Below are 25,496 nucleotides of genomic sequence, written 5' to 3'. Positions count from 1 at the left end.
AGCCTGGACCATGGTATGGAGCCCGCCCTGGCGGGGGCGCCAAAAGCACCAAAACAGCGAATGGGTGCGATGTGGTCGAGGATTAGGGCTGTAGGGCTAGGGACCTGACTCTGGGACACAGGGCGGATATAGCCCCAGCTTTGAAGGGTCTGGGGGCTAGTTCTGAGGAGTCAGAAGAATGTGCCTGCTTTGACGGTTGAAGTGTTCTAACTCTGAGGATGGGGTGTGGGACTCCAGGTTTGAAAGGTGAGGCTGTGCCTCGGACGGGGTAAAAGTCTTCAATCTCAGTTCTTGGGGAACGTTGACTCTGAGGCAAGGCGGTGGCCTGGTGGGTGAACGTAATGGCGGGTGGGGGATCTGAAAGATTGGGTTGGAGGGCAGCTCTCTGAGGCATGATGGGAAGCTCCAGATACGAAACCCTGGCTCTGAGGAGTTGAGGTCCTGTCTGTAGATCATGAGGTAGTTCTAGTTCTAGAAATTGATTTGGAAGCGGGATCAACTGATTGATCTTCTTTAGGGGTGAGGGATCAGTGTGGGGAAGAGAGAGACACTCTTTGGGACGGAGTAGTGATGACTACGGGCTACTCTGTTTCCTGCAGTCAATCTGACAAGAAGCCTTTTGTCTTTGAAGAACTACAAGCCCCTGTAGGGCCAGCTCATCACCTTTAAAGAGAATAGAAAGCAAAATCGTGTTTGTGTGCATATTTATGCTTTCTGGTCTAGGTGGGATCCTTTCTCTCAGCTTGTCATATTCAGCCTTAGCCATGTTTAGAAAGGCCATGACTTAAAAGTTTAGATTAGCTTATTAGATTGGTTTTTCCACCTCTGCTTCTGAGAGTATTGTCACCATTTTACAATTTGTAATCCTTCTCTTCATGTCCCCTTTAATTCTTCTAGCCTCAAACATGACATGTATAATTGTTCTTTATATCTGAACATTTAAACCAGGCTTCTTATGAGAGAAAAGAACCTCACTCCCTTCTTCATTGCATGCATTTATTTTCTTTACCCAGATGTCAAAATTGGAGATGGCAGGTTTTTGTTGGAGAAATGGACTTTTCCTCCCTTGAGCAACCACCTTATTTTAACAATCTCCCCCACCTCCCAGTATTTTAATGCAGATTTTGAAACATTTAGAAAGTTTGAAAGAATTTTACAGTGAAACTATATAGCCACCACCTAGATTCTACAACGAACATTTCGCTGTAGTTGTTTAACCATTCATCCTCTATCCATTCATCTTATCTTTTGATAAATTTAAAAATAAATTAGAAATATTGGTACATTGCACCCCAATCATTTCAGCATGCATAATTTTTACCTAGAATTTGTTAACCTGAAACAATTAGGTTTTGTTTTTAACCAGTAAAACAGGTTCATTGGGGAACAGTAAAGAACTGCTTTAGGACATGCAATTATGGTGAACCACATGCAAGTCTGGTAAAGTGGAAGAGAGGAAACTTTTGTAGAGGAGAAGGGGAAGTTGGGAAGGGCTGTAATTAAAAAAAAAAAAATACACTGGAGGAACCTGGGAGTTTGAAGTTTAGTGACTTTTCATTGGCTGAGTTGTGACAGTGTCTCATTGGTTGAGCTGTTCCAGGCAAGGAGAAAATCATTCTTCCTCTGTTGGCCAATAGTAGGGTATGAATTTTAACATCAGCTTGTCAGTTTTTGCAAAAGAAAAAAATCAGTTGGAATTTTCATAGGGATTGTGTTTCATAGGGATCAATTCCAAGAGTATTGCTACCATAACAATATTGTCTTCTGATCCATGAACATGGAAAGATTTTCCATTTATTTAGGTATTTTAAATTATCTTTCAACAATGTTTTTGGGGTTTTCAGAGTACAAGTATTATACTTCTTTTGTTAAATTTATTCCTAAATACTTTGTTCATTTTTATACTGTTGTGAGTGGAATTGTTTTCTTAATTTCATTTTTGTATTGTTCATTGCTAGCATATAAAAATACAGTTGATTTTTTATATTGATCTGCACCCTTCAACCTTCTTGAACTTATTTCTAGTAATTTCCTAGTGAATTCCTCAGGATTTTCTATTGCAAGATCACATCATCTACAAATAGAGATAATTTTACTTCTTCCTTTCCAATATGGGTGCTTTTTATTTCATTTTATTGCATAGATCTCTTCATTTTCCCTTTAGGAGGAGCCTGGTATGCCTCATGAGTCAGCAGAGGATTTGTTTCATTTCAATGTTGGGGGCTGGCATTTCTCGGTTCCCAGAAGCAAACTCGCTCAGTTCCCAGACTCCCTGCTATGGAAAGAGGCTTCAGCACTGACCTCTTCAGAAAACCAGAGGTTGTTCATCGACAGAGATGGTTCCACATTCAGACATGTGCACTATTACCTCTACACCTCCAAACTCTCCTTCTCCAGTTGTGCAGAGCTGAACTTGCTCTATGAGCAAGCACTGGGTTTGCAGCTGATGCCTTTGCTGCAGGTAAGATACGCTTATCTTCCAAGAGTGGTGCTCAATAATATAGGCTTTACATCACTAAAAATTTGTGTCCTTTTATATATTGGTTGCTGAGATGATCCTCTAATGAGAAAGTATGATGAGAGAGTTAAAGTAATAAATAGTACACTGGAAATGCATGTTCTAAATAAAGGATTTCATTCTAACTCTGCCTTGTCTATACCAGCAGTTACCACAGACCCCCGGATAGAACTTTCCATCCCCCGAGAGGGTATTCTTAACTCTTGGAAATCCTAATTTAAGCTTCTACTTATTTTTGTTGTTGAATTTTGAAAGGTAAACACTAGAAATTATAGGATTTGCTACATGCACTGTGTCTGAGATTTAAAATCTGAAAGATGTGTCAGACAACATTACTTCTCATTGTGCCTGTTAGGTACACAGTGTTCACTTACAGCAAAGCAAAAAGTCCTGCAAACTGCAGAATCTTTCCTTTGTCTCACTTCTCTGTTTTCCAAGACTATTCTTTTCTTGGTGTAAGAGCTTTAAATACCTTTACTTTGAAACCATTATAGTATCACCAGAGAACATTACCTTCTTTCCTAATTTTTCTCCCAACTACAGAAATCATTTCTATGGTTAATCTTAAGTAGTTTATTTTTAGTTTTTGAACAATGACTTTTTTTAACCTGGAAGAGCTAAATATTATAACTGGGAAGGACCATTGATCTTGCTCCATATTAACCGCACTGTCTGGACAGGGTGTTGTTTACTCTGTCTTCAGAAGCACTGGCTCAACAAGCCACAGTGCAGCTCGGTGTGCTACCAACTATGCCTCCCCAACACCTCAAAGAGGAGAACTGATGTAGTCCCTGCATATCTGGGTCATATAGAATCGGGGACATTTCACAATGCATGTTTTATGGACACTTTACTAAATCAGTATTTAATATTTAAAAGGTATTATATATTTGGAAATCAACATCCACATACTCCAGTGCAAATTGTTGTATATTCTTTTTTTTTTAAGTCACCCACCTGAAATAAAAATTTTTTCAACTATCCCAGGAACTGAGCACTAGAATTGCTTACAAGTGCTTCAAATTCACTTAAAGGACCTGGAATGTCAAGATAGCTGTTGACTTTTTTTTTTTTTTTTGACTTTTTTTTGACTTTTTTTTTTTTTTTTTTGGCTGCACCATATGACTTCTTCCCCAACCAGGGATCAAACCCAGGCTCTTAGCAGTGGAAATGGAGAGTCCTTATACTGAACTGTCAGGGAATTCCCAAGCACCATTTAATGGGAGAAAGGAGGGAGTCAGTTGTTCATTGCAGAAAATCAAAGAGATCTATGCAACTTTTTGAAGAACTATTTTAAAGGGCACAAGGCTATTATACAATTTATCAAGCCCTTTAATTCCTTTGATGTCCTTATTCCCCAAATTGAGACAAAATATATTTGGGAAGCAATTTCTAAATGGGAGGTGGTAACTCAGCAGCCAATGAATTGGTCCAATTCCAAAGTTGCAAGTTGTGTGAGCAGTAGCAGTATTTGAAGAATCATATGAAAAAAAAAAAAAGAATCATATGGATCTGCCTCTCAAAACAGACCATAAAACAAGTGCTTATGTTTCAGAAATGGTGCTCTCAAAGAAATAAACATTTAGGCCAACCCAGCTTAAGTGGTATTTATTCACTGAAGTAGAGTATAAATACAGCTGGAGAAAAAGACAGCAATCTCAAGCAAATCAACAGCCTCACACATTTCCATCATTTTCCTCACTGTTAAGCCCTGTCCACGTACTCAGGTTCTTGCCTAAATGTACAGTTTGCTTGGAGAAAACAGAGTCTGCCAATTCTTAGTCTAAAGACCCTTCTCAGACAGCCGACTTTAATGCATTTAGGCAGTATTTACTGAAAACTTTCTAGGTATCAGACATTATTCCTATGGGATTATAGGATGATCCAATAAAAATATAATGTTAACCACATTTTGTGTTACATATTTGTGCCATATGTGTAACTTAATTTTTCTAGTAGCCACATTAAAAAAAATAGCAAGTGAAATTAACAATATATTTTATTTAACCCAATATTTTTAAATGTTATCATTTTGATATATAATCGATATTTTCTTTTTTATAAAGTATTTATTTTTAATTCATTTATTTTTGGCTGTTCTGTGTCTTCATTGCTGCACACGGGCTTTCTCTAGTTGCAGTGAATGGGGGTTACTCTATCTGTGGTGCATGGTCTTCTCATTGTGGTGACTTCTCTTGTTGTGGAGCATGGGCTCTATGGAGCACAGGCTCTAGGACACTCAGGCTTCAGAAGTTGTGGGGCATGGGCTTAGTTACTCTGCCCATGTGGAATCATCCCAGACCAGAGGTCGAACCTGTATCCCCTGCATTGGCAGGCAGGTTCTTAATCACTGGACCACCAGGGAATTCCATGTAATCAGTATTTTAAAATTAATATATTTTACTTTCTTTTCATGTACCAAGTCTTCAAAATCTGATGTGTATTTTACACTTACAGCACATCTCAGATTCAGGCTATCACATTTCAAGTACTCAATAGCCACATATTGGACAACACTATTCTAAATTGTTCTAACCTGTTAGTGCTGCTCACCGTAGAGTCCTTCAGATTTAGACCCTAACAATAAAAATGGGACTTTGCCTCCCACTAACTAAAGTTCCCATGATCTCAATATGTGGCATATCCTACTCAGGATTATCTATAACATAGTAAGTTTTGTTGAAAAACCATACAGGAACCAACTAGTAGAATGAGATGGGAAGCCTCTAGAGGACAGGTGGTTGAGCTCACAGTCCTGCTCTGTCTCTACCCTTCCCTCATTCCCTCACATCCCTACCCTTTATCTCTCCCATTCCTCCTTGCCATCTACCTGCCCATCCTACCTCCTTCTGGCCTATAGCTTTGCCTTCAAAGGGCACACTCAATACCTTTTATTGTTGATTCTAAGTGTAGCATTAACATGTATAGAGCACCAATCACAGGCCAAGTACTGGAGATACAGAATGAACTATATAGTCATATAAGGTCAGATAGAGGTGTGTGCTATGAAGAATAGAGCAGTGTTTCCTGTGTATTAGTGAAAGAGGAGGACATTTCTGTATTCTAGAACTTCTTGGGGCTTCAGAATGTGTTTATAGGATTTTCTCTTAAAAAAATTTTTTTTTTGATTCACTTGTTCTTTGTTTATTTCTTGGCCACATTGCATGGCATGTGGAATCTTAGTTCACCAAACAGGGATTGAACCCATGCTCCCTGTATTGAAAGGGCAGAGTCTTAACCCCTGGACTACCAAGGAAGTCTCTGATTTTCTTTTTTTCATGTGTAGCTTTTATTTATTCTATCTAGTGGTATTCTATCCACTACCTTTATAGTACTGGAATATGTTGAAAGAATAAAGCATTTATATCTAATCTGCTTTTTAATATACAGTTGTGTAGTATGTCATAAGGAGATAGCAAGTGACTGAGGTCAGCTACTCCTTTAGAAAGAGTGGTCAGGGCTGGATTTATTGAAGGCAATATTTGAACAGAAGACTGAATGCAAAAGGGATAAAATATGGAGATGTCTAGGAAAAATCTTTGAGGTATAAGAACAACAAACACAAATGCCCTGAGGTTAGAATGGCTTGGAAGAGGCAGACTCAGCGGCCAATGTCAGGTGCAGTGAGAAGCAGGGAGATGCCAGGATTTCCCTGGTGGTCCAGTGGTTAAGACTCCACGCTTCCACTGCAGGGGACGAAGATTCAACCCCTTGTCAGGGAACAAAGATCCCACATGCCACACAGTGTGGTGGTGGGGAGTAAAGAGATGTCAAAAGTAGATGAGGTCAGAGGATGTTACAGATCAGATCTTGCCGAGTTGTATAGGCGACTATACAGGATCTATTTAGGTAGCTTTTGGAGATGTTTAAAGAAAGAAATAAAATTATAAAATTTAAAATTTTAAAAGATCATTATACCTTGGGTTAAACATGGTTGTCAGGTACAATGTCAGAAAGATGAGAAACAAAAGAATTAAATGAATTTTGAATTTCATCAAAATTCTAAAATTTTGTGCTTCAAAGGACACCATTGAGAAAGTGAAAAGACAACACACAGAATGGAATGAAATATTTGCAAATCACATATCTGATAAGGGACATGTATCCAAAATATATAAAGAACTCTTACAACTAAACAACAAAAAGACAATCAAATTTAAAATGAGCAAAGGGGATTTCCCTGCTGGTCCAGTGAAAGTCCATTGGAGGGTTGTGAGTCCACCCTCCAATGCAGGGGACACGGATTTGATCCCTGGTCCAGGATGATCCCACATGCCACAGAGCAAGTGGGCCCATCTGCCACAACTACTGAGCCCAAGTTCTAGAGCCCATGAATGACAATAATGAGCCCACATGTTGCAACTACTGAAGCCTGAGTGCCTAGAGCCTGTACTCTGCCAGCAAGCATAACCACCACAATGAGAAGCCTGCACACTGCTCACCACAACTAAAGAGTAGCCCCTGCTCACCACAACTAAAAAAAGTCTGCACTCAGCTACAAAGATCCAGGGCAGCCAAAATAAATAAATTTAAAAAGTATTTGAATAGACATTTCTCCAGAGAAGATATACAAATGGGCAATAAGCACATGAAAAGGTGCTCAATATCACTAGCCATCAAGGAAATGCAAATCAAAATCACGATTAAGTTACCACTTCATACCCACTAGGATGCCTCTCATCAAAAAGACAATAACAGGTGTTGGCAAAGATAGGGTGAAATTAGAACCCTCATACACTGCTGATAGGAATGTAAATTTGTACAACCTCTTTGGCAAGCAGTCTGGCAGTTCCTCAAAAAGTTAAACATGGTGTTACCATATGACCCAGCAGTTCCACTCCTAGGTATATATCCAAATTAAAACCTACAGAATGTCCACACGGACACTTGTAGACAAATGTTCATAGCAGACTTATTCATAAAAGCCAAAAAGTGAAAACAACCTGTATGTTCATCAGCTGATGAATAGACAAACAAAATGGTATATTTATACAATGAAATATTATTTGTCAATAAAAGGAATGAAGTACTGATACATGTAACAATGAAAATGAACTTTGAAATGTTATGCAAAGTTAAAGAATCAGATTCAAAAGACCATATATTGTATGATTCCATTTATATAAAATGTGCAGAAACAGGCAAAGTTACAGAGACATAAAGTAGATCAGTAGTTGCCTAAGGCCAAGGTACAGGGTAAGAAGGATAGAGTGAGCAAAAATGGGCAATGGACTCTTAAATGACCATAGGGTTTCTTTTTATGATATTAAAATAGATTGTGATGATGGCTGCACAATTCTGTGAATATGCTAAAAATTACTGAATTGTATAATTTAGGTGAGTAAATTTTTTCATCTATATATATAATATGAAATTTATTCACATTACACTCCTGCATTGGCAGGCAGATTCTTTATGACTACCACCACCTGGGAAGCCCATATAATATGAAATTTATTCACATTAGAAATAATATGAAACATTTCAATACAGCTATAAAAAATCATTAACTTCCGGACTAACATTAGGAGTCAGCAAACTACATCATAGACCAAATTCAGCCCATTACCATTTTTGTACAACTTATGAACTAAGAATTGCTTTTCAATTTTTAGATGGTTGAAAAAAATCAAAAGAAAAATATTTGTGACACATAAAAATTATATGAAAGTGAAATTTCAGGGTTCTGAGGTGCAGGCTCAGAGGGAAAAATCAGGAGTTTGGATTTGAATGTATTGAAAGGCAAGAAAATGGTGCTCATTAAAAATCTGGATGGTGATGGGGGCAGGCAGCCAGATGTATAGATCTGGAATTCAAGGAAGCAGTCAGGTCTAGAGACATAAATTTGGAGTCCTCAAGGTTGGTATGTAAATCCTCAAGCCTGGATGGTTAGGAATGTTGTATCTTGTTCACAGGGGGAGCATAAACTAGTCATTACAAGTCTGTACATTAATGCCACAGTGCTTCCTAGAATTTTCTCTGTAATTCAGGAAGTCCCCTTTGTGTAAATGTAAGCTGCTCCAAACCTCACACATACTATCAGCTTGGTTGGGAGTCACAGCTGCTACTGCAGAGTGTGAAATTTTTCTTCAGGATAAGTCACAAGGCTTCAAGCTTCATGGCAGACTGTTGATTCCCTTTTTCTTGCCTGCCTGAAGTCCACCAAGTACTTAGTATGTTGACAGTACATGCTAATTGTATTTCTTTTTTCTTGCCTTCTGAGGACTTGTAAGTTTGGAAACTTAGATTGTTCCACCTGTGAATGTTCTGCTGCTGCTGCTAAGTCGCTTCAGTCGTGTCTGACTCTGTGTGACCCCATAGATGGCAGCCCACCAGGCTCCCCCGTCCCTGGGATTCTCAAGGCAAGAACACTGGAGTGGGTTGCCATTTCCTTCTCCAACGCATGAAAGTGAAAAGTGAAAGTGAAGTCACTCAGTCGTGTCCAACTCTTAGCGACCCCATGGACTGCAGCCTACAAGGCTCCTCCATCCATGGGATTTGCCAGGCAAGAGTACTGGAGTGGGTTGCCATTGCCTTCTCTAGAGTGTTCTGCTACCGGCAAGCAAACCAAATAGGCCTGCAACCCTTGTGCTCAAGGGAGCTAGAGTTTTTATGTTGATCACACAAATGATGCTTTTAAGAAAAAAGACCACTGACAAGTCACACATTTCCAATTTTTTATGATATGAGACAGATTACCACTGTGATCTTGTAAAGGAAGATTTCATAAACAGCAGATACTTACCCCAACAGTGTAGCTCATCTGTGGATGTGGGTAAATGGACAGCTCAAGTATAAATGCTTCAACATGGCATCAGGGCTCCTCACAGGACAGCCCATATGCTTGTCCTGGCTCATGTCCCAACACATAGATAAATCTACATGCATGCCTGCACACATGCTCACACTCAAACACACACATACACACACGCCCACCTCTTAATGTCCAGTCATGTCACTAAGCACCCTAAATGCTTCCTCTCAACACCTTTTCACTTGCTGTTCCCTCTTTCTAGAACACTTCAAGAATTAGCCTAAATGAGGCCCACAGGAAGACTAGCCTGACATTTCCAGGTAGTTTTGCCTCTGCTCTCAGATCAGTGCTAATTCCGTTGGGATCATATATTCATATGTCTTCCTTCCTCACTAGCTTGTGTTCTTTTCATGTTTACATTCCCAGCATCACAGTACTGGGCCTATAGCAGGTGTTTAATAAATATGTGCTGACAGACACTGAATGCTGTATCCAAGATGATGTGTGAAGGCTGAATCTACTTCAGGGTGGGGAGCTGGAGCCAGCAGTGGAGGGATGCTGATAGGTGTGTCTTATTTGGCTTGTTTGGCTGATAGCATCTATTCTGTGTATCCTTTTGTTCAACCAATCTTGCTCCTCTGAGCTCCCAAGTGGTGCTGGCCCTTCTTGTCTTTACAAAGCAGTTGGAGATTTGCAAGCTCCCCCCAGGCTCTCTTCCCATCACATTCCTTCCAACAGCCCACATCAGAGCATAAGGCTTCTCTGAGCACTGCTGCTGTTTTGGAAAAGCTCGGTTAAGTCCCAGGGCTCTGCCAGCAGGGCATTTGGAAGCCATCTTTTGGCAACTGTGCATACACACACTCACCCCCATGCCATCAGTCTTATGTTACTTCTGATTGACATATGTTTTCACTATAATCTGAGCCAAAAGCAACATTAATTATCCTTGTGCCAGCAGTTAGCCATTTGAATTAGGGTCTGTATTTCCCTAAAGAAATCCTCCCTCTAATAATTTATGGGTCATAACATATGAAGAGGAAAAGTACTAGGAGTAGTATTCAGGCAGAAAAAAGGGGAATTAAAGTCCATGGAAGACCAGCCACACACACTGGCAACTTTAGTCAGCAAAGCCAAGGGGCAACAGAAAGCATAAGCTCTCTGAAGTGCTCTTCACTCATTCATTCATTCCACAAAAATACATTTAGATCCCACAAACACTACTGTGGTTGCTGTAAATGCAGTGGAGAACAAAACAGACAGGGTCCTTATAGTCTTGAAGGTTATATATATTCAGGGAGACTGGCAGACAGTAAATAAACAAGTAGGTGTTACTGAGAATAATAAAGCAGAGTAAAGGGGTTAGGGGTTCCATGGATTCTTAGAGCAGACAAATGGCTTCCCATGAGTGGAAGGCCTTATATTTCTAGAAATCAGAGCAAGGATTGGCTGAGAGAGTTTAGGAAAAAACCTAGTTGATGCTCCTGGGTCTAATGCATGCAGCATGTTCTTGACTGGCAAGAATTGCAATCCTCGTAGATTTACTTGTTTGGGTTTTTTTCCCTGTTTTAGATTTGTCAAACACTTCTTGGAGGAAATGATACTGCTCACACTTTACATTAGTGGAAGTAGCAGGAAATGGAGCCGGGTCTCAGCTACAGCAGACAACCATTTCTCAAATGAATGAATGACAGACTCTCTTCTGCTATTTCACATATGCACTTTTCTCTTCCATTGTTCATTGCCTCCAGGAAAGCACTCCCCGTGACCCCACCATTATCCAGTCCTTCCACAAATCCACCAGCCACTCAAAGTGGGGAAGATTCCCCACTGTGGTCCCCTCCTTTTGCAGGTCTTAAGCAGTTATGGGGGTGCAGTTTACAGCCATGGCCACCAGAGGGCTCTTCTCAAAGCTCAGGATTCCTTGGGCAGCTTTTGGAGAGCACCTGTGTAGTAAGCTGTTCTTTGGAAAGAGTGAAAAAGTTGGCTTAAAGCTTAAAAAAACTAAGATCATGGTATCTGGTCCCATCACCTCATGGGAAATAGATGGGGAGACAGTAGAAACAGTGTCAGACTTCATTTTTTGGGGCTCCAACATCACTGCAGATGGTGACTGCAGTCATGAAATTAAAAGACGCTTACTCCTTGGAAGGAAAGTTATGACCGACCTAGATAGTATATTAAAAAGCAGAGACATTACTTTGCCAACAAAGGTCCGTCTAGTCAAGGCTACAGTTTTTCCAGTGGTCATGTATGGATGTGAGAGTTGGACTATAAAGAAAGCTGAGCACTGAAGAATTGATGCTTTTGAACTGTGGTATTGGAGAAGACTCTTGAGAGTCCCTTGGACTGCAAGGAGATCCAACCAGTCCATCCTAAAGGAGATTAGTCCTGGGTGTTCATTGGAAGGACTGATGATGAAGCTGAAACTCCAGTACTTTGGCCACCTCATGCGAAGAGTTGACTCATTGGAAAAGACCCTGATGCTGGGAGGGATTGGGGGCAGGAGGAGAAGGGGACGACAGAGGATGAGATGGCTGGATGGCATCACCGACTGGATGGGCATGAGTTTGAGTAAACTTCGGGAGCTGGTGATGGACAGGGAGGCCTGGCGTGCTGCAATTCATGGGGTCACAAAGAGTCGGACACGACTGAGCGACTGAACTGAACTGTGTAGTAAGCAGGTTCTTTAATTAGCTTCACACTGGATCTGAGGTGTTCTGTTCATTATGAGGCTCTTAGAGAATAAAACTGGTCATGTGGTGCCTTTAGAGGACTACTTTTTAATGATTAACTATAAATTACTCTTAAAGTTGTATAAGATAAATTTTTATCACTCAAAATTATAAAGCAGAAAAAACTGCTTCAAAATCATAAAGGAAATATTCATCAATATTTTGAGTAACAGCATATCATCTTATAGACTTAAATTTTTACTTAAATTGAGTGAGTGACTCAATTTGTTTCAAAACACTATACCAAATCCTAGTATTTTACCCCAGAATTGGTAGATATTTACTTGGTTTAAAATTTTCAAAGCAATAACCTTCTTTATCTAACAGACTCTAGATAATCTGAAGGAAGGAAAACACCATCTACGTGTGAGGCCTGCAGACATACCTGTTGCCGAGAGAGCATCTCTGAACTACTGGCGAACATGGAAGTGTATCAGCAAACCCTCAGAATTTCCTATAAAAAGCCCAGCCTTCACAGGTATCACCACAGGCTGACCTTTTCTGAAGCCCAGATCGGCTTCCTTTCTCCTCACTCTAACAGAAGTGGAGAGTGCCCTGATTTCTGAACTAGTTATAAATGATTTCTCTGCCTTCCTGTCATCTCCTTTGATTTTGTACCTGCCACATGCCCTCTCCATGGCTGCTTACCCACTGGAACTAAGCATCCTTCTCCATGTTCATTCCTCTGCATACTGGTTTCACCTGGGCAAGGCTAGGCTGCTCTCCACCCTGTCCTAGTGGTCAGGGAACTCTACCATCAAGTCACCTCTAACCACCACACAAGGAATGTCTCCAAATGATCACTGCTTGGTGGGTGCCTTGTAGTATAGACTGACCTATTTGAGACACAAGAATAGACATTCATGATTATTGATGGGTTTAGAGCTTTGGGGAGAGTTAAAAGGATTTATTTTATCTATGGGTCATTTATTTTATCTATAGTTGGTTTGATCAATTAGAAAGAAATAAATGGGTAACCAGTATGAATTGTTCAAAATTATTTTTCCATTTTATTACTTAAAAAACTAAACTTCTCACCATAGCCCACCCCAGGCCCTTTCTTACTATCCTAACTTCATTTTGGCCATTTCCCTCCCCCATGCCTTCCTAAGCTCTGGTTATCTTGGCTCCCTTTCATTCCGTGAATCCTGCAAATAATGTCTCCCCAGCTGGAAACCAGTATGAATATAATGATAAGTATATGAGCCAAAATTTCACATGTCCCACTGCCCTTCACTGTAGAATAGATAGATTTCTCTTGCCCTGTTCCCCACCACACCCTTGCCAAACCTAGGGTTACACTGAAAGGAGTGAGGAGGAGGAGGCATCTGGCAGGGACCATCTCTGGGATGATATCTCCAGCTTCCTCTGGGCCCCCTGGGTCAGTGAGTGCCCCCACCTCTGAGAGCCCTGACCTCTGGAAGCTGGTGATGCCCTTCTGCACATTTTCCGCCAGGCCTACATGATAAGGCACCTCTGGGACTCATGGATACACCACTGTTAGACACAGAAGAGGAAGTGCACTACTGCTTCCTGCCCCTAGACCTAGTGGCCAAGCACCCAAGCCTGGTGACTGAAGACAACCTACTGTGGCTGGCTGAGACCATGGCCCTGATCGAGTGCGAGTGCAGCGAGTTCCGCTTCATTGGTGATTGCTTTATCACGGGGGAGGGGAGGTGCGCCGGGGTGGGCGGAGAGGGCCCATCCACCCCTCCTGACCCCACACCCCTTGGAGGCCCAGCTTGGGGCTTAGGGCCTCAAGACCTTCCCTGAGCAGAGCTGGTGGAAGCATGACAGAGCCTTCCTGGAGGCAGATGGATTCCCAACATTAGGCTGCCACTAGCCTCGGGGTTATTTTATTCCCTATTCATTTTGGAAGGGCCTGGGTTGTAAAGGGGCACTGGAAACCACCTGTAGTGGTATCAGGGGCCACAAGAGTTGATGTGAAGGGCAAGACCCTGAGCAGAACTCCAAACTACTCTTATTTCTCTGCTTTTATGTATCCATCTAGGCTCCAGACCTCAGTTTCTCTTGCCATAAAATGAGGAAATAGAGTTGTTTCAAAGGATAGTCCCTTCCTGCTCTCATTTGCACTAAACTCAGGATAAAAGGGAAGAAGAGGGGATGGTGAAAGTTTCCCCAAAATCACTGCAGAATTGTCTGCTTGAGTTAGTGGCCTAAAGAGGGATAAAATTTTCAACCCTGGACAGAAGAGAGCCTCCGTTCTGCACTGCCCAGGACAGGCTCTGGTGAGGTGTGAACTGAACTGACTCTAAGATGCTGCTGCTGCCTAGACGAACAGGGGAGGAAACAGCCAAATGGTACTGGGGCCCAAATGCCTAGAACCCCAGCCTTTCCTATTCATAGTCACCTGGGAAGTTGTCTATAATATGCTTCTGAATCTCAAAGTTGATTCACACAGGACAGTAGCGTTGGCTCCATCTCTGCCTCCCACACTGCAGTCCAGGCAGGGACAAACTGCAAGTGCCACCTGCCAGCCCAGGCTCGCCCAGGCCCTTCCTCTCTAAGCGACAAGACAACTCCCTCTTTTGGAATGACCTGCTCTCGGGTCAGGACTCATAGGGTAAGTCTCAGGGCCAATGTGCTCACCAGGAGAGCCTGCCTGGCTTGGGAGCCTGAGGCCAGGCCATGGGAAGTCACACCCACGGACTCAAACACAGGAAAATAAAGTAATTTGGGATTTTTCACCTTGAAAACCATAGACTGAAAGCTAATCTAACCAGGTATGTTCAGAAATTGTTTCAGAACAAGGAGAGCCTAGGATAAGCTGCAGCATCAAAAACCTGCCAAAACCTGGACCTACAATTAGATCAGAAATAACCTCAACCCATTTTGTTTCCTTTTGCTTTTCAAGTGAATTTTCTCCGCTCACAGAAGATTCTGCTACCAGATAATTTCTCCAACATAGATGTGCTTGAAGCAGAAGTAGAAATTCTGGAAATCCCTGAGCTCAGTGAAGCTGTGAGGTTGTACCGAATGAACATGGGTATGTCCCCAGGGGAAATGTGCCCTCCCCTTGACATCCTCGGGCAGTCTGGGCTTTGAACAGAAAAGCCAAAAACAAACATCTTCCCTCCCACCAGCTACTTTGGTTGGTGGTGACAGAAGCGGGTATTCTGATTGACTTAGAATCTGAGAAGAGAAATTTCAGCCTGAAACCTGGCATGCCCTCTGTCTTGTTCAGTCTTCCCACTGAAATGTAGGTAGATCAGCCCAGCCTGGCTGGGGAGGGAGGCTGGGCCTGAGGGCAGGTTTCCCAAAGTCAGGGGAGGTCTGCCCTCCTTTTGGACAAATCAAACAATTGGGAACTTGTAACTAACCCCCACCTGCCACTCCCATCCTTCTTCTTCCGGGCACAGTTGGAGGGCACAGGAAATTCTTGGGCAAATTCCCCATACTACTTCAGTTATCCCACCCACCCCCAAATTCCCTTGTCCTTCCTACTTCGAACCCCTGGCTGCTGTGCCTGTTTCTGCCTGCTTCTGCCACTTTCTGACCCTGGTCCAGTTCAGGCCTTCAGGCTCCCAGTCCAATCTCATGCTAATTTGTTCCTCATATTTTTTTTCCCCCTCACATTTTTTTTAATTAGCCTTTCACCATCTCATTTCCAAACCCTGCATGTCTATGGAAGCTACTGTATATATTGCAGGAGTCAACTACCTTTGCATGGCCTCAGCAGGCATTCTGAGAATGCATAGAACACTTACATATGTGAAGTTTGGCCTGCATGTTGCCAGATATTTATTCTGTGGGAATCAGATCTTCCCTGCTTTGAGGCCCAGTTCTTCCAGACTTCTCCTCAGGCAACTGGAGTCCTATCCTATTTGGGGGTAGTAGCATCCTGCAGCAGGTCTCAGGAGCCTCTTAGGATCTTCCAACCCACTTGAGAGGGTGTGAGTTCAAACCTCTCCCCCAGGGCTTCTGTTCCTCAGAGAACAGAGGTCAGAGAGCTAAGGAGAGTGGGGCCTGATGCTCAGGAGTTATGTGAAGCTGGAAGAGAGGCATGCTGCTGGACGGGCTCTGTAAGCCATCAGCAGCCCCCAAACACAAAGCCTGTTTTTTTGCCTTTCATAAAGCACCATAAGTAAGGGAAACAGCCCTGGTAGTCTTGAAAATAGAGTCACCCTCACACCCCAGCTCTGGTCCACCTAGCTTTGCTGTTTGGGGCAAGGTACTTAGTAACTGACTATGCTCTCAGGACATAGTTTCCTGATCTGTGATAGGAGGAGAATACCACCCCTCCTGCAGGGTTGGAGACAACCCACAAAAATCACCTGGCAGCTTGCCGCTGGCCCACAGGTGCCACTGGGACCGTCTCGTGTAGACTGAGCATTATGGCCACTGCAGGAGAACAGTGAGCCAGGAACACGAACACCCAACCTAAAAGTAACACTAGACAGTGTGTCTTGGGAAAATTCTGCCCAGGCGTGGTAGGGACTGTGAGTCTTGGGACCCTATAATGATATCAGGTTCTCTGCTATGGTTGTCGTTCTTTACCCATGGATAAATACAGCAGAGCTTAGAACTAAGGGAAATTCCTGCTGAGACTGGGCCAGATGGCTGTTGTTCTGAAATTCAAGTGTTAGTGATACAGCAAATTAATCCTTCTCCCACACCCACCTCAACTCCCAACAGATAGTTTTGACCTCAAGCAGGCTGAATATAAAAACTATACTAATGTTCAGCAGATTCAGATGTGGCTGTGCAAGGAAATAAGCTCCCACTAAGCCTCTTCAGTACTGATTCAAGACAGCAGTTGGAAGCAAGACCCAAAGCTTCCAATACAGTTTTGACCATGAGCACCCTAGGAGTCACCTCTTTCTCTCCGGCACAGGTGGCTGTTCCCGGACCTCCTGTCCTCCTCCAAGCCCTGGGAAGGGGGGCCGTTCAGCAGGCCTAGAGTCCGTGAGGCCACTGTACATGATGGCCCTGGGTCTGCTTGTCAAGTACCCAGACTCCGCACTGGGACAGCTCCGCATCGAGAGCACACTGGATGGGAGTAGGCTGTACATCACCGGGAACGGGGTTCTCTTCCAGCACGTTAAGTAAGGCCCTCCTCAGAGAATGCTTCATCCCACTCAGGCTGCGCTTTACCTTTCTCTAGGAACCACCCTGGGGCCCTGTCCATGAGTCAGGAAATACAGGACAAACCCATCATTTTAGCCACTCCCACTATCTGCATCAGTACCACCAAATCTGGGCCTCAGAGGAGAGGGCTGGTGCCAAGGTGTAAGGTTCCTAAGGTTCAAAGGTCTCAAACTGTTTAATATTTTCATCCTCTGCAATCCATCACTGGTTCTAGCCTTGTGCTAGGTCCAAAGTGGCCAGGCCACAGCCACAACACTCAGGGTGCTGGATATTTCCCCTGCCATATTCCTCCTGCTACAAAAGTCCTCCCCAAGGACACATAGAAAGTCCAGAACCAGGGGTGAGCACCCTGCCCCCCCCCAAGAGCAAGGCAAAATAGGCTTCTTGAAGGAAGTGATACCTGGCCTATGCCCTGGGGAATGAGCTGAGATTGTTCCTACTAGTGCTGGGCATGGATTCTAATCCTGTTTTATAGAAGGGTAAACAGGTTCTGAATAGAATTCTCTTTGGCTCACAAAATACACTGGTACCAAAACTAAAGATAGAAGTGGCTTTTCCTGAGCACCTGTGGAGAGGGTCAGCCAACCTCAAACACTGTCTTACCCCAAGGGTGGGGCCTTTGTGACCCACCCCCATCCATCTCTCCCAGAGATGTCCCACCCCTGAGGTCACAGGGCACAGAGGGCAAAGACAAGTGCCTTTAGAGATGGTGGGGTTGATATTCAGGTCCCTGGCTTCTTTCCTGGGCATAGAAGGTATCAGTTATCTCCCAAACCATGACAGGCTGCCACAAGGTGGCTGAGATATCTTGGGGTGGAAATAGAGTGGCTAGGCCCTGGCCTGGATTCTGGAATCCAAGACAGGGCCTGGAGGCTTGCAACTAGTTGATTTAGAGGGCTTTGCTGAAACAGGTCAATCTCAGCCCCAAAAGGATGAGTCTATGTGTCCAAATTTACACACTATGAGACATCAACAGAAACCAGTTAAGGAAATGACATTAGTGGCCACAGGTCTGAGTCAGTGTTTAGGGCAAGACATTCTAGATATGCAAAGTTGACAGGCTGGACTCCCCTGGGGTGTAGTGCTGAAGCACTCTGTGACAGGTCTTTTCTCTTGGCAGGAACTGGCTGGGGACTTGCCGTCTGCCCCTGACTGAGACCATTTCTGAGGTGTACGAGCTCTGTGCCTTCCTGGACAAGAGGGACATCACCTATGAGCCAATGAAAGTGGCTCTCAAGACTCATCTGGAGCCAAGGACTCTGGCATCCATGGATGTGCTCAGTAAATAAAGAAGCTTCTCAGTTTGGATGCAGCATCAGAGGAGGGTATAGGGGATAGGACAGGAAAGATAAAGCTGGCCAGAGCCAGAAACTATAGATGGAACAGGAAAGGAAAGCCAGACTAACATTTGTGGCTTTTGCCTAAAAGGAAACTTTCATGTTAGGTGACCCCCACCCCACACCAAACCCACAAGTAGCCTCAAGCAGTACAGGCTGAGCGGCGCAGACGGGCCCAGTGGGGGCTGCATGGGTCCCCAAGGGCAGGCCCACTCTGGCCCTGGGAGCTGACACTGTGCCCCTTGGGTCTTCACAGCCATCCAGAGAAGAATGGTCCCTGGGTTCATTTAACAGAGGACACGGAGGCTCAGGGAGGGAACCTGCTCATATGATGAGACTGTGGTCAAGCTGGGATTTAAGTCTGAGTCTAAAGCCAATGTTGTTTCACCAGCTGCCTATAACTGTTTACTAACAAAAAGTTTTATATCAATTTATGGTACATTACTATCATTCAGAAACAATATTTATTGGAGCACCTACCATAAACCAGGACATCAGATAACACTAGGAGTATAGAAGAGAGCAAAACAGACCCAGTCTCTTATTTTCATAGGGTTCATAGTCTAATGATATACCTCTTGGTTATATCATCTGTTTATATACCCTTCATTCATGACAAAGTTCACTAGAAACTGATTCTCAAAAAAAAAAAAAAAGAAAGAAACTGATTCTAAAATACCAGAACAAAGCCTAAATCTAGTCATCCCCAGGAAAAGGGTCATGAATTCACCTTCCCAGAATAAAGCCTATTCGCAAGGCTTGGTCTCTGTAATGATTTGATGAGAGGTTAGGTCTGTGATATCTGCCAAACCATAAGCTCAAATATACAGAGGGACTCCTAGCTCCAGTCTGAGTGGCCATGTGGGAAATTACACACCCAGGACATACCGGTCAGAAACTGAAGGGCTTAGCAATGTAGGTAGAAAGGAACATTAGTCAAGCTTTCTTGGGAGAGGTGGGCCAGGGGTAGTACAGCAGTGCCCTTGGGGTTGGTGGCCCTCCCCCAACTCAGAATCACCAGCTGGCCCTCCAAGCTACTGTTCTAAACCCATCTCACCACCCAGGAAACTCTATGGTAAGCCACAGGAAAGGCCTGAGGAGCAGAGAGGGCTGGTGTTACGGATTTCTGCTTCTCAGAGTAGGCAACAGAATATGACTGATGAAGATACTGAGTCTTAACATGTGATACCTTATTGACCAAATGCCCTACCTAATGTCCTTCTGGCCATGTGACATGTTCTCTCATTGGTTTCCTTAGATGAGGAGTGGACGGCAGAAATCACTGTGTATTCCTCCCAACAGATCATCAAAGTTTATGTTGGAAGCCACTGGTATGCAACCACCCTGCAGACCCTGCTGAAGGTACTGCTGGTCTGAGGCTGCCCTCCTCTCCTTGCGGCTTCAGTGGCTGAGATGCTTTGGAACCTTTCACTGATCTTCACTCAGCCTCCAGCACCGGCTTAGATCAAGGATTTTTCCCCCTACTCCTAGGTCCAGAGTGCCCTTACTGTATGAGCAGCAGGCTGGGAAAGGCTTCAGGAGTCTGGGTAGGGAGGGGCCTGGACCAAGGCAGGATGTAGGGTGAGGTCCCCAACGGCTCAAGAGTGGTTGAGGAGCCAGCAATACTCTGAGCAGAGATGATGTGCTTCTCCCTGGATGCTCTGCTCCTCCTTGTGTCTCCTTGTGGCCAACAAGACAGGGAGATAGAAATCCCAAAGCCTCTGCTCTGGAATGGGTGGGAAAACGAAGACTAACCTACTCCTTAATGAGGACATGGCCCTTTAACTAACAGACTAACAGACTAACTAACTAACTAACTAACAGACTAACAGAGTCTGATGTCCAACCCTTTGCAGTATCCAGAACTGTTGTCCAACCCTCAGAGAGTGTACTGGATAACATACGGACAGACCCTGCTGATCCACGGGGATGGCCAAATGTTTCGACACATTCTCAACTTCCTGAGGCTTGGGAAACTATTTTTACCATCTGAATTTAAGTGAGTGCAGGAAGGAAATCATATGATGAAACTCCTATCCCTCTGCAAGGAGGAAATTTGAGTTAGCAGCCTTGATGGAGGAGATTATGTTATTTCCAACATGTGAACTGCTGTTCAGAGCAGCTGCTCTGTAGGCCAACAACCCCATCCACATTCCCATCCCAGATGCCCAGTGTGACTTCTTATCATTCACAGGGAATGGCCCCTCCTTTGCCAGGAGGTGGAGGAATACCACATCCCATCTCTCTCAGAAGCACTTGTCCAGTGTGAGGCATACAAGTAAGGAATCCACTCCCTTGACACCATGATCTAAAGTTTGAACCTTTATATGCCTCTTGGGAATCCTGTCCTAAGTCCCACCTCCCAGTAGGACCTGTTCTCCTTAGGGTTAAGGGGGTGGGGCAGGCCTAGGACTGGGCAGGGACCTAAGTGAAACTCTTTAAGGCCCCTCCTTCCTGAGTGAACTCTCGGCCAAAGGGCACACCTGGTCAATGGACTAGTGGAAGCTTCTGCTCATTAACCAAACCCTCTTGGAATCTGCAGGTCATGGATCCAGGAGAAAGAATCTGAAAGTGAAGAAGCTTTTCCCATCAGACGGCTGCACGTGGTAACAGAAGGGCCAGGGTCACTGGGGGAGTTCAGCAGAGACACCAAAGAAGTAAGTTCCAGCCTCCTCTGGTTTGGTGGTGTCCTGAAAGGGCACCAGCACAGGGCTCAGGGGGCAGATCCTACTACTGGGGAGCATGGCAAAATGAGAGACAGGCCTACACGGCTCTGGCACAGTGACTGGTCCCTGAACACAAGTAAGTGCTGGCCACATGAGGCCTGGCATGCTGATATGCCCCTTTGGTGTGTGAGAGGTCCCTGGGCTGGTTACCAACCCCACTCCAACTGAGCAGATCTCAAATGTTAGACCCATGTGGGGGACGAAATTATTCTGGGTAAGCAAGTGAAGTCTTAAGAAACCCAGCTTATCAGATCTTGGGTAAGGCTTCAGTGTGGGAGTACCACATGCACAGAGCTGCTGTGCCCTCTCCCCAGACCACGGCTTGCATGCCGATGGAGTTCCAAGACTGCAGTGACCGAACTCTGTGGAACAAGGCCAAGGGGACCCTGGCCAGGTCCAGCCAGATACAGGAGGCTGAACAGTACTCCCGGACAATCCAGGTGTCCTTATGCCGAGGTGCCAAGAGGGCAGGTAATCCCAGCACATACTCACACTGTCCTGGCCTATGTGCCAACCCTAGACACTGGGGGGGCCACCCTGAGAGTCCTCCCAAGAAGAAGTGTACCACTGTCAACCTCACACAGAAATCTGAAACCAAAGACCCTCCTGTCACCCCCATGCAAAAACTTATCTCCCTGGTAAGGGAGTGGGACATGGTCAACTGCAAACAGTGGGAATTCCAGCCACTGCCAGCCCCCTGGAGCAGCTCCTTGGAGGAAGCCACCCTGCAGCACTCCTCAGGAAGTGAGGCTGTTTCCCAGCCCAGCACCTCAGCTTCCTGGAAAGGCCATTCCACAGCCTCAGAGAAGGACCCAGGCCCACAGGCAGGGGCTGGAGCTGGAACCAAAGACAAGGGGCCAGAGCCAAACTTTAATCCATACTTCCCCATGAAAAGAGCTGTCACCCTGAAGGACTGGGGCAAGCAGAGGTCAAAGGAGAGAGGTAAGTCCTGTCCCATCCTTGATCTAAGTCCCATTTACAACAGAGAAGGCAAACCTTGGTCAAGACCACAGAGTGAGTTAGTGATTAAAGGAGACTAGAACCGCGCGTTCACTACTGCCAAGCAAAAGACCCAGAAATGACAGGCATGCTGGCATGGCCTGGGGGCTTGAGAAGCCACATGAGGCATATGAAAGGAAGGACCTATAAAGCAATAGGAGCACAAAGAAGGGTTTGGGGCTGAGGAGTCAGCGGAGGAAAGGAGAAGTCTTGGGTGCTTGTAGAAACCTAAGTCACGGGTCTAGCAGCTGGAGACCAGTCTTCATAAAGTGATAAAAGATAAGGCTGAAGACATTAGGAATCAGGACAGGTCTTGTGGGTCAAGTTCAGGCCCTGGTACTTTGTTCCGATCCTAAGTGGAGCACCAGCCACTGAAGCATTCTATATAAGGGAGCAAGCACAATCAGGTATGCATTTAGAAAGTTTGTTCCAGGGGCAAAGGAAATGCAGTAGCAGGAGGTAAATGTTAGAAGTGCCAAGACCATCCTAGGTGAAACAGGTGAGGCAGTTGGAGGAAACAGGAAAGGATTGGGCCAAGGAGGGGACAGGTTTCTGATTTGGTGACTGCAAGGGGGTGGACAGTCACTGAGGTAGGAAGGAGAGGAGTAGGGCTTGGGGAAGAGGACACAGTGTGTATGAGGCACTGACGGGCGTCCAAGGGGAGAAGTCCAGGAGACAGGAGGGTATATGGGGACGAGGCTGAACAGAGAGGAATGTGTGTGGTGAAGTGAGGAGCAGTCCAGGGAAGTGGGCTGAAAACTGCTATTACGGACTGTTTCCTCTGCTCTCTCAAAGCCCTTCCTATTGTATTCTGTCATTTTCTCTTTCAATGGCTTGTGTCATGCTTGGAGGGGTCTTCCTGGGCCCTGCCTGTGGGCCCCCAGTTGGTCTATCAAGCATGTTCTTCAGAGTAGACATGCATCAGCAACCCCCCTACCCCCGCCACCACAAAAGCTCATCTCATAATTTTACAAAGATTTCCAGTCCCCCGCTGGGTTGTGATCAGCTCTATTTACTACTAGCCTAGTTCAACAGATGATTTGGAAAGTTCCTTGGAGTTCTGAAATTGAGGATGTGTGTTGCAGTGATTCCAGGGCGATGAAGAGAGGAGAGTTAGAACATGGCCCTGCCAGCCCAGGCTCCCACTTCTGAGAAGCTGGAGGAGAGAGCTGGTGACTGACTGCACTGGTCTGTTGCCAGAGGTCTCCTCCCTGCTTGGGCTCTGATGGAGCTTAAGGAGAGACCTCACCCCATGTTGTTTTCACAGAAAGTCCTGCCCCTGAGTTGTCCCTGCCTGAGGCCAGTGAGGGGGACAACACAGGGGTCATCCTCAAGGTGACCCACCCCCCCGTGGTGGGCAGTGATGGCTCATGCATGTTCTTTGAGGACAGCATCATCTATACCACGCACATGGACCACCTCAGGCGCGCGCCGCCCCCAGCCAGCCCCCAGCCCCGAGGTGAGGCTCTGGAGCCGGGCCTGGCCCTGCCCATGGGCAGATGCCTGAGTCCCCAGCCAGGTACTTCAGGGATAGGGTCTCCCTGGAAGCCCTGCACTTCTCCCCCTAACCAAGGCTGGCTCTGAGGCCCTCGCCGTGGCAGATGTGGCCACACCCCCTCTCTCCTCCACAGAGGTGACTTTCCTGAGTTTCTCTCTGTCCTGGGAAGAGATGTTTTACGCACAGAAATGTCACTGCTTCCTGACTGACATCATTCTGGATTCCATCCGGCAAAATGACCCCAAAGCCATCACAGCCAAGGTGGTCTCCCTGGTCAACCAGCTGTGGGTACGTGTGATTGGCCCCAGGCCCTGTTCCTTCTCCACTGTCCCCTTACCTCCACAACAATAGTGCAAGACAAGAGGGAGCAGCCAAAATGGGATTGGGGGAGCAGCTAGGGGAAGAAGTGAGGGGCAGAAGGGTGGCAAGAAGGGTAGGGACAGGAGACAGGACAGCAACACCTGGGCCGAGCCATGGCCAAGAGGCAGTTTGAAGTGACAGTACCCCTTGACCTCTGCGGCTTCTGCAGGTCCAGAGAAGCCCCTGCTCTGCGTCCCACTCTAAGGGACTGGGAGCAAATGTGTGTCAGGCTGTGGCCTCCAGCCCTGCCTGACTGTGGGCTCTTCTGGCAGACCCTGCACATAAGCCCCAAGCAGTTTGTGGTGGATTTGCTGGCCATCACTGGATTCAAGGATGACCGGCACACCCAGGAACGCCTGTACAGCTGGGTCGAGGTGAGGGCCACCTGCACCCCACGGGAAATGGCACCCCTCTGGATGCCTCAGATGGACACTGTCTTGCTGCATGAGGGCCAAGCCAGTGCTGCCCAGAAGGTGAAGATAGGGAACTAGAACTCTAGTCCCTGGTCCCAGGGAGGGAGGAACAATGGCTGAAATTAACCTGTCCAGAGTGGTCAAAAAGCAGTATTTGGGTCACTACTTTTTGTAGTCTTCTCCAATGTTTACCAAATTAGCCTTTATCACTAACAACCCTGACCAGGGATGCACATCATATGAGCTCGTTTTGGGGTGCTGAAATCAGAGAAACTATTGGCAGTCACATGCTTTCAGTGAGTTATAGATACCAACATCACCTACTCAAACATGATGTCAATACTTTTGTATTATACATTCCTTTTCTACTTAAACTGCTATAAAGCAGTTTTTACAAAGAAAATTCTTCAATAAGGGCAAAGGAATGACTCAGGTTTTTTGAGTCCTTAAAATAATTTTAGGATTCAAATTTTTATTTGAACATTGGAGGTGAAAAAGATTTGGCTAATTTTTCATTAATCTGCTATTTCTGTAATCAAGTACATTATTATAACACTTTACACCATAAACATAATAGTGCCAAGTTACTAGCCTCTGCCTAGTCTGTTGACTGGAAATGAAGTCAGCATCTACGACTAGAAAGTGGAAAACCAATGACAGAGAACATGCACTTTTGATTCTCTGTTCATTTCATTCTGTGCCCTGGCAGCCACTCTGAGCCCCAGGTCTGTGAGATGCCTTTAGGCAGAACTGAGGTCAACAGCACCAACTGGCTTTGCCCCGACCCTGCCCCCACCCAGATAGGAGGCCCTCACAAAGCTAGAGTAGCAGCCAGCTAGGAATAAGACCAGCCTTTCCTTCCAGCTCACGTTGCCTTTCGCCAGGAAATATGGCCGCTGTGTGGACCTGCTCATCCAGAGGGGCCTGTCAAGGTCTGTCTCTTACTCTGTCCTGAGCAAGTACTTACAAGATGGCTAAGGTGCCCAGCCATGCTTGGGGAGATATGCTGCCCCCACATCCCACCCATCCCATCGCCAAGATGCATTTTAA

The 25,496-nt window shown here is 45.2% G+C and overlaps 1 protein-coding gene across 1 annotated transcript; it reads left to right on the top strand.

Annotated features, from left to right (window-relative positions):
• The first annotated feature begins 10 nt into the window (after positions 1-10).
• Positions 11-25,465, top strand: KCTD19 (potassium channel tetramerization domain containing 19). Its single transcript, XM_043900572.1, has 16 exons — positions 11-64; positions 2,165-2,461; positions 12,332-12,482; positions 13,461-13,652; positions 14,880-15,011; positions 16,860-17,070; positions 18,234-18,394; positions 19,709-19,812; positions 20,307-20,449; positions 20,645-20,728; positions 20,993-21,107; positions 21,491-22,118; positions 23,443-23,634; positions 23,807-23,961; positions 24,306-24,407; positions 25,311-25,465. The coding sequence occupies exons 1-16, from the start codon at positions 11-13 to the stop codon at positions 25,422-25,424; spliced, it is 2,835 nt and encodes a 944-aa protein (XP_043756507.1). The 3' UTR covers positions 25,425-25,465.
• Positions 25,466-25,496: the final 31 nt, after the last annotated feature.

Source organism: Cervus elaphus, chromosome 4 (genome assembly GCF_910594005.1).
Source record: "Cervus elaphus chromosome 4, mCerEla1.1, whole genome shotgun sequence".
In the NCBI taxonomy this organism is placed as follows: Eukaryota; Metazoa; Chordata; class Mammalia; order Artiodactyla; family Cervidae; genus Cervus; species Cervus elaphus.
This window is presented reverse-complemented; position numbering and strand designations above follow the sequence as displayed.